Source organism: Dasypus novemcinctus, chromosome 3 (genome assembly GCF_030445035.2).
Source record: "Dasypus novemcinctus isolate mDasNov1 chromosome 3, mDasNov1.1.hap2, whole genome shotgun sequence".
NCBI classification, from domain to species: domain Eukaryota; kingdom Metazoa; phylum Chordata; class Mammalia; order Cingulata; family Dasypodidae; genus Dasypus; species Dasypus novemcinctus.
Window position 1 is genome coordinate 19025263 of NC_080675.1, and position 14339 is coordinate 19039601.

At 41.2% G+C, this 14339-nt stretch overlaps 1 protein-coding gene across 9 annotated transcripts in view; it reads left to right on the forward strand.

Annotated features, from left to right (window-relative positions):
- The first annotated feature begins 617 nt into the window (after positions 1-617).
- Positions 618-14339, forward strand: part of PTPN21 (protein tyrosine phosphatase non-receptor type 21) — a 108493-nt gene continuing 94771 nt past the window's right edge. The window contains exons 1-2 of one of the 9 annotated variants that reach the window (XM_058292651.2): positions 618-907; positions 4773-5153. In XM_058292651.2, the coding sequence (XP_058148634.1) occupies positions 4974-5153 (180 nt within the window). In that variant the 5' untranslated portion in view covers positions 618-907; positions 4773-4973. Of the gene's footprint in view, positions 1033-3195; positions 3632-3792; positions 4184-4772; positions 5154-14339 lie in introns of those variants that run through there. The other 8 variants (XM_071213735.1, XM_058292671.1, XM_058292670.2 and 5 more) reach the window with 8 other exon arrangements.

A 14339-nucleotide genomic window follows, 5' to 3' on the forward strand; every position in this document is an offset into this window, starting at 1 on the left:
CCCGTTAGCTCTACTCCGTCTTGCACATGCTGACGGCCGCGCAGGGCGCTCGCGTCTTAAACGGCACTCTCAAAGCTTCTCTTTGGGGGAGCTACCGGTCATTTAAAGCACACCAATTCTTTTCGATTTTTAATTTTTAATTTTAATTTTTTGCTTTTTCACCCATTTCTGCTCCGTGTTTAATTTTATGGGGTATAACCTTAGAAGTATGAAATAAATGTGTATTTGTACGGTCTTCAGAAATGTCCAAAACAATAAAAGCATTTTATAGACCCCCGAATGACAACACGCGAATAAAAACCCCCTTTACCTGGAACCGAAATAATATCCTCCTCCCCTCCTTTTACTAAAAGCGTTGCTTTATTTGGAAACCCTTAAAATAAGCGGTCATATGACTAAAAAGAGAGGCGGCGCGCCCCTCGCCGCCCCGCGCGCAGCTGTCCGCGCCCCGCCGCGCCGCGCCCCGCCGCGCGCATGCCGAGGCGCTGAGGTCACCGGCCGCCGCCGCCGCCCCGGATCCGTCCGCCCGCGGGTCCCGGGGAAGGGACGCCTGGCCCGGCCGCTCCGCTGCTCCGGACGCGTCGCCGTGCCGTCCGTCCGTCCGCCTGCTGCCCGTGCCCCGGCCCGGCCGCTCCGCTGCTCCGGACGCGTCGCCGTGCCGTCCGTCCGTCCGCCTGCTGCCCGTGCCCCCGCCCGGCTTTCTGCGCGGCGACCCCGCCGGCCGGTCCCCCTCCGAGCCCTCCCCTCGCCGCCGCCGCCCGCCTGTGCCAGGGGAATGGTCTGCGGGCCGAGGTTTCGGAGACAGGAAGTGAGGCTTGCGCGCCCCATGAGCGCGGCGCGGCGCGGGCGGGCGTGCGGGCGAGGCTGCGGCGGCCGCGCGGCCCCGGGGATGCGGGAGCGCGAGCAGGTGAGGGCGCGGGGCGCCGCGGGCGGGCGCCCGGCCGGAGCGGTGGGGAGTGCCGCACGCGGGGACCCCGGAGCTGCTCGGGGGATGGCAGATGCGAAACAAAGGGAAAAGTCTTCCTTTAACAGGTTCTCTTTCGGTATCCTTCAGTAATTTTATTTTGAACCCCTCAGCTGATAGTTGCGGCTTTATTCTGGATCAGAGGCTTGAAAAGTCCTAGACACATTTGTGCCTCTCGGAATATGGGAGTGTGAAATTGGCTACAGAACTTTGGCGAGAGGGGGCGTAGGGAAAGACTGTTTTGGTGACGACTTGCTTTGTTTTTGGAGTAAAGAGTGTTTACTCTGGAAATTCCGGCTTGTGATTTCTCCAAATCCTGATTAGATTGGCCGTTCTTGGCAGGCTCGTCCTATTTTCCTTTTTGCTGAGAAAGCCTTACAATAATAGCGTATGTTCGAAAACACATTCAAAACACTTGTGTGCTCTAAGTGACAGTATTAGGATATGACAGTCATTTTATTCTGAAAATAGTTACTGTATCGCTTTGTATTTCATTCCCGACTATCTCTGTACAAATGTTTTGTCCATGATAAACAAACGTTTGAGTTAATACTATAGATTTAGATATTCTAAAAATGTCATATACTTTCTCCCTTTGGTGGTTAAATTTAGAGCAATACCGACAAAATCACTTTTGGGGAGGGCATTAGCAGTAACGGGGGAAAACGCTAAAAGATTGCGAGTTAAAGTGTATTTGAGAAACTTGAATGGGGATGTGAAAAAGAAAAATTAGAAGGAACTCACAAATAGCTCAGACTGCCTTTTGAAAGCTTGTACTGAAGCAGAATTTAATATGTATGTATATGTTTTCTTACAACATAACTGAAAGGTTTTGTAGAGAAACAAAGTATCTCCTAGTTTTTCCCATCGAAAGCTATTTAGGAATTACCTGTTTACATTAGTAGTTAAAATATAACTCTAAACCCAACTGATTATATATTGTTTTACAGACCAAAGGGGGAAAAAATCACCTTAAACTTCTACTCGCCTTGATTTTAATACTACATTCGAACATTCATAGTTTTAGGACATCACATGATAGCAAATATTGCCCATAATTAAACATTAAGATCAATAAATCATTGGTAATTTTGCAAGTACTGCATTAAGTTTAATATTATTTCAACACAGTGGGCTTTATATAAAGAAGCAATAGGCAAGTCATGTTCATGGATATATTCTTGTGTAAAAATGTACCTGATATACATATATATCAACTTTTCCAATTACATTATAACATCTGCCAAAATAAAAAATATAAAGTAGCAAAGACTTTGGTTTCTTTTTATCCCCGATGCTGTAAAACATTTCAAATCTCAGGGACAAGTGAAAGTTTTACTCCAAGTTTGCTTAATGAGAACTGATGATAATAGTTATAGTGTCTACTGCCTTCAAGGCTTAGTTCTATCTTTGTAGTGAAGAGACTATCAGATCTAAGCAACTAATACAAATATTTATCTTTTCACTGCATATGTACAATATCTTGTATTTCCATCTATACCACTTAATCTATCCTGTTTCCAGTTACTATGATTAGTATATAAAATGAAATTCACTATTTCATCTCATGAAAGGGATTTAGTATACATACTATGTTAAAAATACTGTTAAATTTACACAAACACTGCTGACTTGGGTAATTTTTTAGTGAGAAGCTTATTTAAGGCTGTCATTTCTTGATTTTTTTTTTTTCATTTTGCATCAATTACCTTTTTAGTTTATACCTCTAAAACAGCAAAGAGGTTTGAAAACTACTGCAGGTGGGATTTTCTTTTTCCTTCCTTAGTATAGTCTTTTACTAAACTACTAGAAGGTAATCAGCAAATGTTGTTAAGTGTTTTAGGTGGTTCCATTTTTTTCCCTTTCTGAACGTCCTTCTTCCTTGTTTTTAATTTTAATTTTTTTTTTCTGGCTACCTGAGGATAACTAGAGCTCAAAAAGCAACATCAAAAAAACCTCAGAAACAATACCAACCAACCAACCCACCAGTCAGGGAGAAACCGCGGTCGGTTCCGGGCTACAGAAGTCTGTGTGTAATTATAGCATCCTTGTAATCTTCTTAAGGAGAGAGGCTGGAATTCGTCTTGGATTTCTCACAATGCCTGGCCGTACTGCCGTGCACGCAGGCGAGCAACACTCATTTGCGGACCGGAATGTCATTCCCTCAGGTTCGGCCCAGCCTAGTGTAAGAGCTTAAATCCGCTTCTCTAGTTCTGCCATCCCTCAGCCTTGAGTGCCCGTCACGCCTAGGGTCGAGACAGAGGCGCTAGAAAGGGCAGAGGTCTGGGAGTGAGGGACCCGGGGTCGATTTCCAGCGCAGCTCGTGCCCTGGGAAGCTGAGCAAACCGCTTCTCCTGCCGAGGCCTGGCGTCCGCGAGGTCAGACGAGAGGGCGGGGGCTCGCCTGGCCGATTTCGCCCCACCCCACGCAGCCCCCTCGGAGTGACCGGGCACGGCAGGACCTCCCTAGACGAGTCCTCCTCGGGGGCAGCTTCTGCGCAGAGGAAGAGGGAGTGTGGGCGCCGCCATCGGACTCTGGAAATATCCGGGGTTTTTCTCGTCTTGTTTGGGGGGGGGGGGGGGGGGGGGAAACGAACCTCGCCGATACAGAATTTCCTAGCTTCCGCTCACTCCTAGCTTGCCTTGGTTCGGGAGTTATCATCAACAGGTGTGGTAAAAAAAACCGTTGTGAGTTGCTTATTGTGTTTCGGGAGCCTACGACTGCAAATCCAGAGTCGGGGAGGCCCCGCCCCAACCCCCTGCCGCTACTCATGTTGGAACTGGGCCCTTTAAATGTTCCCTCCTGGAGCAGAGGAGCCAGTCCTTCCTGAGTGCGTCCGTCCGGAAACGAGGCCGCGGGCGGAGAGTTCCGGGCGTCGGAGGCCCGCCCGTTGGCCGAGCAACGCCGCCTCTTCTTGCGCGGGAGGACGCGAGAAGAGCCGAGTCAGAGCTGGAGCTCGAGTTCTCCGCGGCCGCTTGGGCCTCATGGGCTTGCGAAGCCCTATCTGCTCCTTGTTACTCCAGGATGGCGTTTACGGCCTCGCTCGCCGCCCCTTCTGGGCCAGGCTTAGGTGAAGGCCCGCCGCCTCTTTGGGCGCCCCCATCCTGGAGAGCAGCCGGGGCCACGGTCTTCAGAACGGCCACGGACCTGGTGGTAATCAGATGTCGAGCGTTTGTAGGGTCTTTAATGGTTTGCTTGTAAATAAATCGATTTTATGATGTAAGTAGCTATAAACCAGAAAGGGCTCTGTAAATGTTTCTTAAGCACTTTGGCTCACTTCACCTCGATGGAATCTCACAGCTGCCCAATGTCGGGGGAAATTAGTCTCCCGATTAATGGGACTCGGACTTAATCGCAACTTTTTCTCTCACTTGAGGACTAAAGAACCCTGCCATTTGGAGTAAGGGTGGGGGGGGGGGGCGGAGGGTGTGCGGAGGAAGAGCAGAAAGAATTATCTATGAAAAAAAAAACACACAAAAATTTATCCAAAAAAGGAAGCTCACTAATGATAGGCCTCTAATGATCGCTACTAAATTTGGCGTTGTACTAGCTCCGGATATTCCCTCATTTAAGCCAGATGATAGCCACAGGTGGTTATGACTATTTGTAGGACAGAGTGAGGGGTGGAGGCTGACTCAGAGCCCAACTCTCGGCTCTTCCCGCCTGCTCCCGGATCCTGTTCAATGTTGTCTTTTTCCGAGGAAAGAGAAAGCTTACCCTTTAGACATAGCTTCATTGATTTTTATATTAAAAAGCGAATTCCAGAGATGCCAGATTGACCCTGTAACCCGCGTTCCTCTTTCCTTAGCGCTGGCGTGGATGCTTCCTTCACCTGGCCTTTGGAAACGCAATTGTTTTTTAATGGCTGCGGCTGCTGCTGGGTGAGCAGCTGAAGACTGGACAGCACTCATCCCATCAGGAAAGGATCACTTCCCCTGGCCGTCACCACCGTTGGATTGGTGGGCTTGCTTTTCCCTCTTCACCCCTCTACTCTTGAAGGGAGAAGAAGATGCCACTGCCATTTGGATTGAAACTGAAACGCACCCGGCGCTACACAGTGTCCAGTAAGAGCTGCCTGGTTGCACGGATCCAGCTGCTCAACAACGAGTTTGTGGAATTCACTCTGTCGGTGGAGAGCACTGGGCAGGAGAGCCTGGAGGCTGTGGCCCAAAGACTAGAGCTGCGGGAGGTAAGTAGCAAATGGGTGGCAGGCCCCTGGCCTGGCTTCACACCATCCTTCCCAACCCCTTTCACACATGCTCGCTGTGTGTGCTAGCCTGCCAGGTACTCAGAACATGCCCCTGGCTATGTGATCTGAGTTAAGCCTGCAAGCTACCTTCCCCATGAGGAAGGAATAGATACAGAGCAAGAGGGGCTGTCCTTGGGGTGCCCCACAGAGAATTAATAGGGCCTGAGTTTTTAAAAATGCAAATATGTTGCCCCAAAATATTATCTGTAGTCAGCATATGAATGTGTTTTGGATTTTCCAAGTTCAGTTTTTCTTCTACAACCCCAAATGGGTGATCTTGATCTAGTGCAGTTTACTGACTCCATTTATTCATCCAATTGACATTCTTTGAATATTTACCATAGGCTGGGCCAAGGTTCTAGAGACATACTGCCTGAGTTTGTGACCTTGGAAGAGTTATGTGACTTTGGAAGAGTTATCTGACTTCTTTGAGCCCCAGTTCCTTCATTGGAACAATGTGGGTGAGAGTGGTGTGATTTAATGTGCAGGTAAAGCCAGAAGCTTGGATCTATTATAGTAATCACAGGGAGCTTTGCCCTGGAAAGCCTCAAAATCTAGTCAGTAGGAAAGTTGTATGGTCCTCATACAACTCAAGTATCCAAATAGTATCTTAAATTTAAAATGCTAAGTAAGACCTGAGAAGAAAGAGCTGCAATTAAACCTAGGAATCTCCCTATTTAGCTTCCTGGTTCTTGGGTAAGAGAAATATGGAAAAACTGGCTATTCCACTTAAATGCTTGTTATATTCTTAACTGGAAATCTCACTGATGTTGGACTTTGTAAGAAGTCAGGAATAGACAAACTTTGCCCCTGTTGACCATCTAACATATGAGTCTTCATTATCGAAGACCTACAAATGCCAGGTACATACTAGTGGCTTACCCTGGTGTTGATATTAACAAGAAAACGGGGATGATATATGCTATTTTAGGGGACTTAGGGGGGTTAAACGTGATAAGGAGGGGCAGCAAATGGAAAGCTTCCCAGGGCAAGAGATATCTGTCTGAGATGGGACATGAAGGATTTGGGAAGGGAGGTATTATCAGACAGACTGGAAAAAACTTCCAACAAGGAAGCACAGGCAGTGGCTTAGAGGCCAAAAATGTGTAGGCAGCTGATCTGCCTGGAGCCCAAAGTGGGGAGAGAGAAGGCTGAAAGAAGGACCCACATGAGGTGAGGCTTTTGTTAAAGGTTTTGAACTTATCTTGAAGATGGTGAGGGAGTTAGTGAAGGATTTAGAAATGGGGGATGTGATATGATTGTTTTGCAGAGAAAAAAACAGAAGAATGATTGAAGAATAGTTCCAGTGCAAATGGTAGCCACCTGCATTTGGATGAGGATAGAGAGAAGTTGGTAGGATCTGGAAATATTCAGGACCTACCTATCAAATATTGGGAGAAGGACTAGCAAGAAATCCAGGTTGATATACAGGTATCCAGTAGATGGTGTGTACTGTAATTGAGAGAGGAAAGATAAGAGGAAAAGCAGGTTTGAGGCATGCAAGGAGAGACCTGTTCAATTTTGGAAGTAGTGCATTTTTGAGATGCCACTTGAAGATGTTGAGCAGGTAGATGGATATATGGGTCTGAAGCTCAGGTGAGAGATTCATGCTGGAGAGAAGAGATCAGCAGAGGCCAGTAATCAAAGCAGAGAGAGAGAATGAAGCTGTCCAAGGGAGAAAAAAGGACCTAGCAGACCCCTCAGGTTTGAGTAGAGGAGGAAGAACCTCGGAAAGAAACAGAACTGGAGATGGAACCTCCCAAGGGGAAAGTAATCCATGAGGGTGACCTCAGTGACTGGTTCTGCTTACTTGGTTTATTTGATCTTTTCTGCTTCCTTTACCTTTTCTCCCCTATTTTGTTTTCTTTTTCCTTTACATTTTTTTCTTGTGCTTCAAGAACATTAGCTTCTTGAAGAACTGTGGTCTATTTATTTTTGTACCCAGAGTACCAGGCATGGAATATGCTCATTAAATACAGGTTGATCCATAGGTATTGCTTTGCTTCTCTGTTAGTCAAGAAGTCCAGAGAAATTGCCATCCTGGTTGGAGGTTATCAGTCTCAGGGAATATGGAACAGCATAAAGCTGTGGGTATACTGAGACTGCTTTTTAACATTAGAGTGGTGCATTGAGAGGGAGCAGGCACCATTTGTAGATTTCTTGCCTGAAGTCTGTTCCACCATTTCCAGCATTTAGCAGCAGTCACAGAAAGTCAGTTTGTATAGCAAACTTTTCCTGTGATAGCTCCAGAAGCCCTGCTCTGTAGCATGTAAATAGATGGCTTAAGCCCCAGGCCTAATTTTACCAAAATAATCTGAGTGGAGCAACACCTGGTCTTTGTGTACAAATAGCATGTGTGTGATTCATACCAAGAGGTATTGGTATGCTGGTATCTTACATGTTACCTACCAAGCAAACTCAGAATTATGGCAACATTTAGATTTGGCTAATGAACTTTGCTTCTGCCCAAATTTAGATTGGGGGTGGGGAGAAGTCTTTACACTGCTTGCTTAAATTTTTTTTTTTTTTACATGTTTTACAAACTTTATTTATGGACATTGAAATTTGTATTTAATATCATTTTCATACACAAAATTTTTTCTTCTTGAATTTTTTTCAACCATTTAAAAATGTAAAACATTCTTAGCTCATAGGCCTTACAACAACAACCCTGTTTTAAATGTATCTCTAGGTCATATCTGCTTGCTTAATTTAATACCATTTCACTTCTAGTATAACAATTATCAGGGTTACAAAATAATACCATTATAATGCTATACCCAGGAACTTCAACTATCTTGGTAGTATTTTCTTAAGCTAGGTGTGTGGTATACAGATGCTTGCTTTTTGTCTTCAAAAAGTCTGATATATTTAATAATACATTGAGAAATTAAAAACAGAAAGGTTAATATACTTATATCCAATGTAGTTAACTTAGATTAACTTGTTTCTAAAGTCACCATGTTTGTTGAACTAAGGAGAGTAGCATTTGAAGAAGCTTTTGAAATTCTCCGCATAACATTCATTTTGAGTTTCACAACACTTTTTTCCAGAGAGTCTGTGAAAGTCATTACAGCCTTTAAGGGGAATTAGAAAATGTTCTCTCCAATTCAGCAAGTATATGTTATAGAGGTTTGAAGGAGATGGTGAGATAAGAGGGTGTCAGCTGGAGACAGCCAGCCCAGGGCAGGATCACCTTGATGGATTCAGCACAATCTAGTATCCCCATGTCAGGCTGGCTGGCTTAAAAGCCCAGTATCTCTGGGAGGATGACTTGTGTTACCCATTCAATAAGAATGATGCATAAAACCAGGATGCAAGGTTAGTAATTTATGATGATACATGGAACTGTTAAGGGCCCCAAGGATGTGTACCCCCTGGCCAGACCATTCTCTTTCCTGTAGGCAGGCCACATGGGAGCAAAACCAAACCAAAAGTTGCTTGGTGAACATAGAATCACAGAAGGTGAGTTGCTCTGAAAACTTTGTTTTCATAAGGGGGCTAATTCTACTCCAGGACCAGGCTAGTTCCCTTGGGTACAGGCACCCTTTCCTCTGGGCAGTGTTTAGGGGGACAGCACGTCTGTTTGTCACTTGACTATTTTAACAGAGTAGTTAAGGCATTGGCTAGTAGAGTCAGAAGAACCTGGATTTGAATCCCAAATCCTCCACTTATCGAATGTGTGACCTTGGGCAAATTACTTAATTTCCCAAATCCACCAGTTTCTCCTTTGTAAATTGGGGCTGGTAATAGTATCTACTTTATTTTGGCTGTGAGGATTGAATGCGTATAAAACAACAGAAGGCCTGGTATTTAGGAAAGGCAATAAATGTTGGTCTTCATTACTGTTATTATTATTATTTGTGACTCCAATTGTTTTGGTGACTGATCAACTTCTCTACATTAATTTTTAAAACATTTATAGATGTTTCTTTAATTTACTAAAAGAATACAAGCATGTTTATAAAATAGTGTCATAGGACAAATGAATATAGAGATCAATGGTAATCGTACTTCTTACATATTATTAAACTCTAAAAATGTTAGTATATCAACATAATTTCCCAGTCATATTTGAACTTCTGTTTCTATGCTAGCTGAAGTTAATTCATACAGTGTCACTGTCCCATTGTCTTCAAAAAACAAAAACTTCAGTAGGTTTTTACTTCTTTTATTAGCTTGTTTCTTTCCTCTGGCCCCCACCTCAAACACTAGATTTAAAAAATAAAAATAATTTGGTGACATTTTACATTAAGGTTTATGGTGATTTTTTTCTTTAGAGTATGTCTTTTTCAATCTTATATTTTATAATATGATCACATTTTTAAGCTGTCTTGAATCTTAGATTCATTCTAAACTATTATTTCTAATATACTCTGCCTTCCTTTGTTTTAAGGTCTTTATTCAATTTTAATTTATGTTTGATTGGAGTTCCTAAAGTTTTTTTTTTTTAATCTTCAGTTAGAATACAGGGAAGTTCTGAAACCTTGGGAGCCTTTTGAAGATAGTTTTCTGTGTCTTTGCTATGATCCATTGTGTTAGTTTTATAACATATATATTTAATTGTGCTAAAATATATATTATAAAGTTTGTCATTTTAACCATTTTTAAATGTTCAGTTCAGTGGCATTAATTACTTTCACAATGTTGTACAACCATCACCACTATTTCCAAAACTTTTTATCACCCCAAACAGAAACTGTACACATTAAGGTATAGCTCCCATGCTCCCCTCCCCAACCCGTTAACCTCTAAATTAGTTTGTCTCTGAATTTGCCTGTTCTAGCTATTTTGTATAAGTGGAATTATACAATATATATCCTTTTGTGTCTGGCTTATTTCACTTAGTGGAATGTTTTCAGGATTCATCCATTTAGTAGCATTTATCATAACTTCATTCCTTTTTATGGCTGAATAATACCCCCTTATAGGTATATACTGTATTTTGTTTATCCATTAATGTATTCATGGACACTTGGGTTTCTTCTATCTTTTGACTGTTATGGATAATATGCTGCTATGAACATTGATGCACAAATATCTGCGTATGTTTTCAATTTTGGGTATATACCTAAATTCATATGTCATGTGGTAATTTTACGTTTGACTTTTTCAGGAACCATGTAACTGTTCTACGGCATATACACCATTCTGAATTTCCACCAGCAATTAATGAGGGTTACGTTTTTATCTGCACCCTCACCAACATTTGTTATTTTCTATTTCTTTGATTCCAACCCTGCTAGTAGGTGTGAAGTGGTATCTCACTGTGGTTTTGATTTGGATTTCCCTAATGACTAATGATACTGACCATCTCTTCATATCCTTACTGGCCATTTGTATATTTTATAGGTTAAATCTTAAAGGATAATTCTGTTTCAGCTATTTCTGAGTTTTGTGAAGGAGGGAATGCTCACTGTTATCTCTAATAAGGCCTAGATATATAAGTAATTTTTTTTCGCTTTTGAATATATATTGTCACCTTGGTATATTGAGTACTTTACATTTAATCTCATTTACTCTCTTCTTAACAAATCAGTTTTATTGATACATATTAATAAAACATACAAAGTGTACAATCAGTGGTGTTTGGTATAATCATATAATTGTACATTGATCATTTCAGTCATTATTGGAGCATTTTCATTATTCCAATAATAATGAAAAACAAAAACACTTGTCTTTAGCCTCTCTATGCTTTCCCTGCCATACTAAATATACTTTTTGAGTGAAAGAAATACTAAAATTACTTTCGAAGCATTTGTTGAGTAAAGTGGAGAGTCTAGCAACATTTAAAAGTTTTTTCCTGTGGCCTCCTTTTTTTTTTTTTTCAATTATTGGCTTTGAATGTTTGTCTACCCTGTTGTGGTTTATCATGGATCTTCATAAAATGTTTTCAGTTGTATTTGTAGTATATCACACAGTGTGTCAGATTTTTGTTCTTTGGAATGTAAATTCCACCATAGCAGAACTATCTGTTTTGTTCACTGCTGTGTAGCCAGTTCCTGGAATAGTCCCTTGGACCTAGTTGGCTCGTAGGGTATTGCTGCTGAATCAATGGCTACTTGAGAAATTAAGGTGCTTGGTTTGAATTTAGATTGTGGATGCACATCAGTTCAGTTCAGTGTTAATTTGAAAGATGACTTTAGGTTTTGGTAGCACATAGTTGGACATTTATAAAGCATCGTACACAGGTATAAATCTACGCACTTTTTAAAAAGACTTATTTCTTCATCACTTTGCAGCAGCTTCTGAAACACTTCCAAAAGGATGGAGTTTTCGTGACTCCCTGAGATAAGATTGCTGTATCAAGGCAGTGTCAGCTTTCTTGCTAAACTTTGAACAGATTCTTCTCATAATGCCTTCTGGCAGGCTGGGAAATTTTTTGGCTAAGGTATTTGTTGGGATAGAGAGGATCAAACACATAATGCAAAACATTACTCTCAAGTACAACTTTAGAAAGTGTTCTTGGCCACCAGATCCTTGTATTTTAAATTAGTATCTTAGGTATTCCAAACATCCACTGACCCTATCTTGACTGTTATCTGAGTAGACCTTAAGAATTTCATGCGCATTTCCTTCTGTACTAGCTGTTTTCACTTGGACTTTAAAAATAGCTGAAATATGTGGAAGGAAAAAGTATACCACCTGTGAACTTTATCTCACTAGTTATTCATTCAGGCCATCTATGTTATAAAACAGATAAGATCTTTCTCATTGGTTGGAGATGTAGACAAGGATTGGTAAATATTTTCAGTTAGCCCTATTGGATCATTTGAGGCAAATTGAAATGTTGATTTGGCCTCTCTACCCAGATGAAGAATGTTCTCCAAAGTCCAAAATTGGATATAAATGTTCAAAGATTTAAATGTTCTTGATTTAAAAATTTTCTATTACTTTTCTCATTTGACTTAAATAATTAGGAATTGTCTGTACAGTTAAATATAGGAATAATGTGGATATATTATGCATTTTAATGTGTATATGTGTAATACATATCACACAGGTTATTATAGAATTTGTAAATTTGTCTATTTGAAGAAATGAAGTATTCAACCTAATTTAATGTCCAGTAAATTTAAGGCTAATAGTCTGAGTTGTTTTTCTTCCAGGGTTAGATTTTTCATTTAAGAGATCCAGAGATATCCTTTAATCTCATTCACCATTAATCTTCTGCAATAATGTAGACTTGTGACCATAAGTAATTGAGCATGGAGTTATTCATATTGGGAGGAAGTCAGTGAGTTGAGTTACAAAATGTCAGACATGGAGAAAATGACAGCTTTTTGGGGACTCTTTCTCAGTTCCATCATTGTCCTTGGTGTTTGGTTTCAGATTCCATTCCTTAGACTTATATAAGAAGCTTTGATGACTTCTTCCTATCTGTCATTTGGGTGGGTGCACATTGTTGTGCTGGGAGCTTAACATGCATTATTTCATTTAATCCTCATAGTGAGTTAGGCATTTTCTTTTCCATTTTAAAATTAGGAAACTGGAGTTCTGAAAGGTTGGGTGATTGGCTTACAGTCAAATAGCTATTAAGCAGAAGAGCCAGAATTTGAGTTTGAACCAGTTAGACTTTTGCGTGAACTTTGACTTTTAATTAAGCTCATAGGGTCAATGGACCCCTTTGCGAATCTGATGAAAGCACAGAATTTTGCATACACTATCCAGAGGTGCACAGGCCCCCTGTATCCATCCATGGGCCCAGGCTGTGGGGTCAAGGGCCTCTTAAGATTCTGCTGTCTTTCCCCTCTTAGCCTGAGGATCTTTCCTGCTTGGTCTTTCTTTCCCCAAAGTGAAGGTGCTGGGAGGATGGGATAAGTGTGAACAATTCATGACCTTCATATTTTAAAGAAAATAATTTGCTTCTGAAAGATGCTCCTCTCCCTTCCTTAGAAATACCCTTTTTAAATGGCCCTCCTCTTCAGAGCTCAGAAAAGGCCATCTGGTGTATTCATTTTCTTGGTGGAATAACTTACTGTTAGGGAAAAAGCTCATCTCAGGGAGGAAAGAGGGGAAGTTGTGAGTGTGAATTCCTTCATTGTAGCCTTTGGTGATGGATCCATGTCTGTCTTTCCCACTAGGCAATATTTTTGTGTCTGCTTATGTTGTAGTCATATAACATTTCTGCAATGAATGAATGGATGACTCAATTCCAATATAAACCAAATTTCTCAGCTAATTACTTAATTATTCTAGTCAGAAACACACCCTATTCAAACCTGGTATTTCTTACCGATTAATAAGGACTTTGCTCATAAAACTTTCTTAAATATCCTATTTAGCAAATGTTTTCCGATTGGGTTCTCCAAGCAGTGTGATTATAAACAAATGTCACTTGCATTTCCTTTATCTTTTTATGAACTGATAGGCTGAACAAAGGTGATTTAAATTTTTCAGCTGCTGATTTCACTGGAAGAAGCTATGCTATGTCATAAATCATATATAGGAATTTGTAGCATGTAGTAGAAATAACTTTTCTATCAAGGGCAGGTGTTACTTTCTAGAGTAGAGTACCCAAATGAGATCACTAAAAGGTATGCAGTGCTTAAATTTATTTATAAGTAGCTTGGAAATAAGTGTGTTATTTTGAATAAGGTTTAACTGAACCAGCTAAGAAAATATACAAGTAATCTCATGCTAGCTGGCAGAAGCTTGTTTTCTTTGTGAACATAAAAACAAATTGTCTTGGCTCAGTCATGTTATAATTATTTTGACAGTTCAGATTTTGATTAGAGAAATCATTGAGATGAAACCACCTCTACGTCAAGTGAATTTTCAACAGTTTGTACTTTGCACCACTTAAATTAATTGTAGTAAGCAAAACATGGTTTTGGAGGCAACAAGGTAGAGTTTGGTGCCAGATGAACTTGGGTTAACATCCCTGCACAGTACTTGTGTGACCCAAGGGAACTAGCATCTTCTCTTGGGTGGGTTTCTTTCATAAGTAATAGGGTTACTCATGATAGTAAGAATGATGATCATTTATTGGGTTCTGATCATAGGCTAAGCACTGTACAAAATGCTTTACATGTATTTCTTTTAATCCTGAGTATAATTAACTTCCTGCCTCTTCCAATCATCTCAGTGATGGGATGGACCATAGACGGATGTTATGCAGAC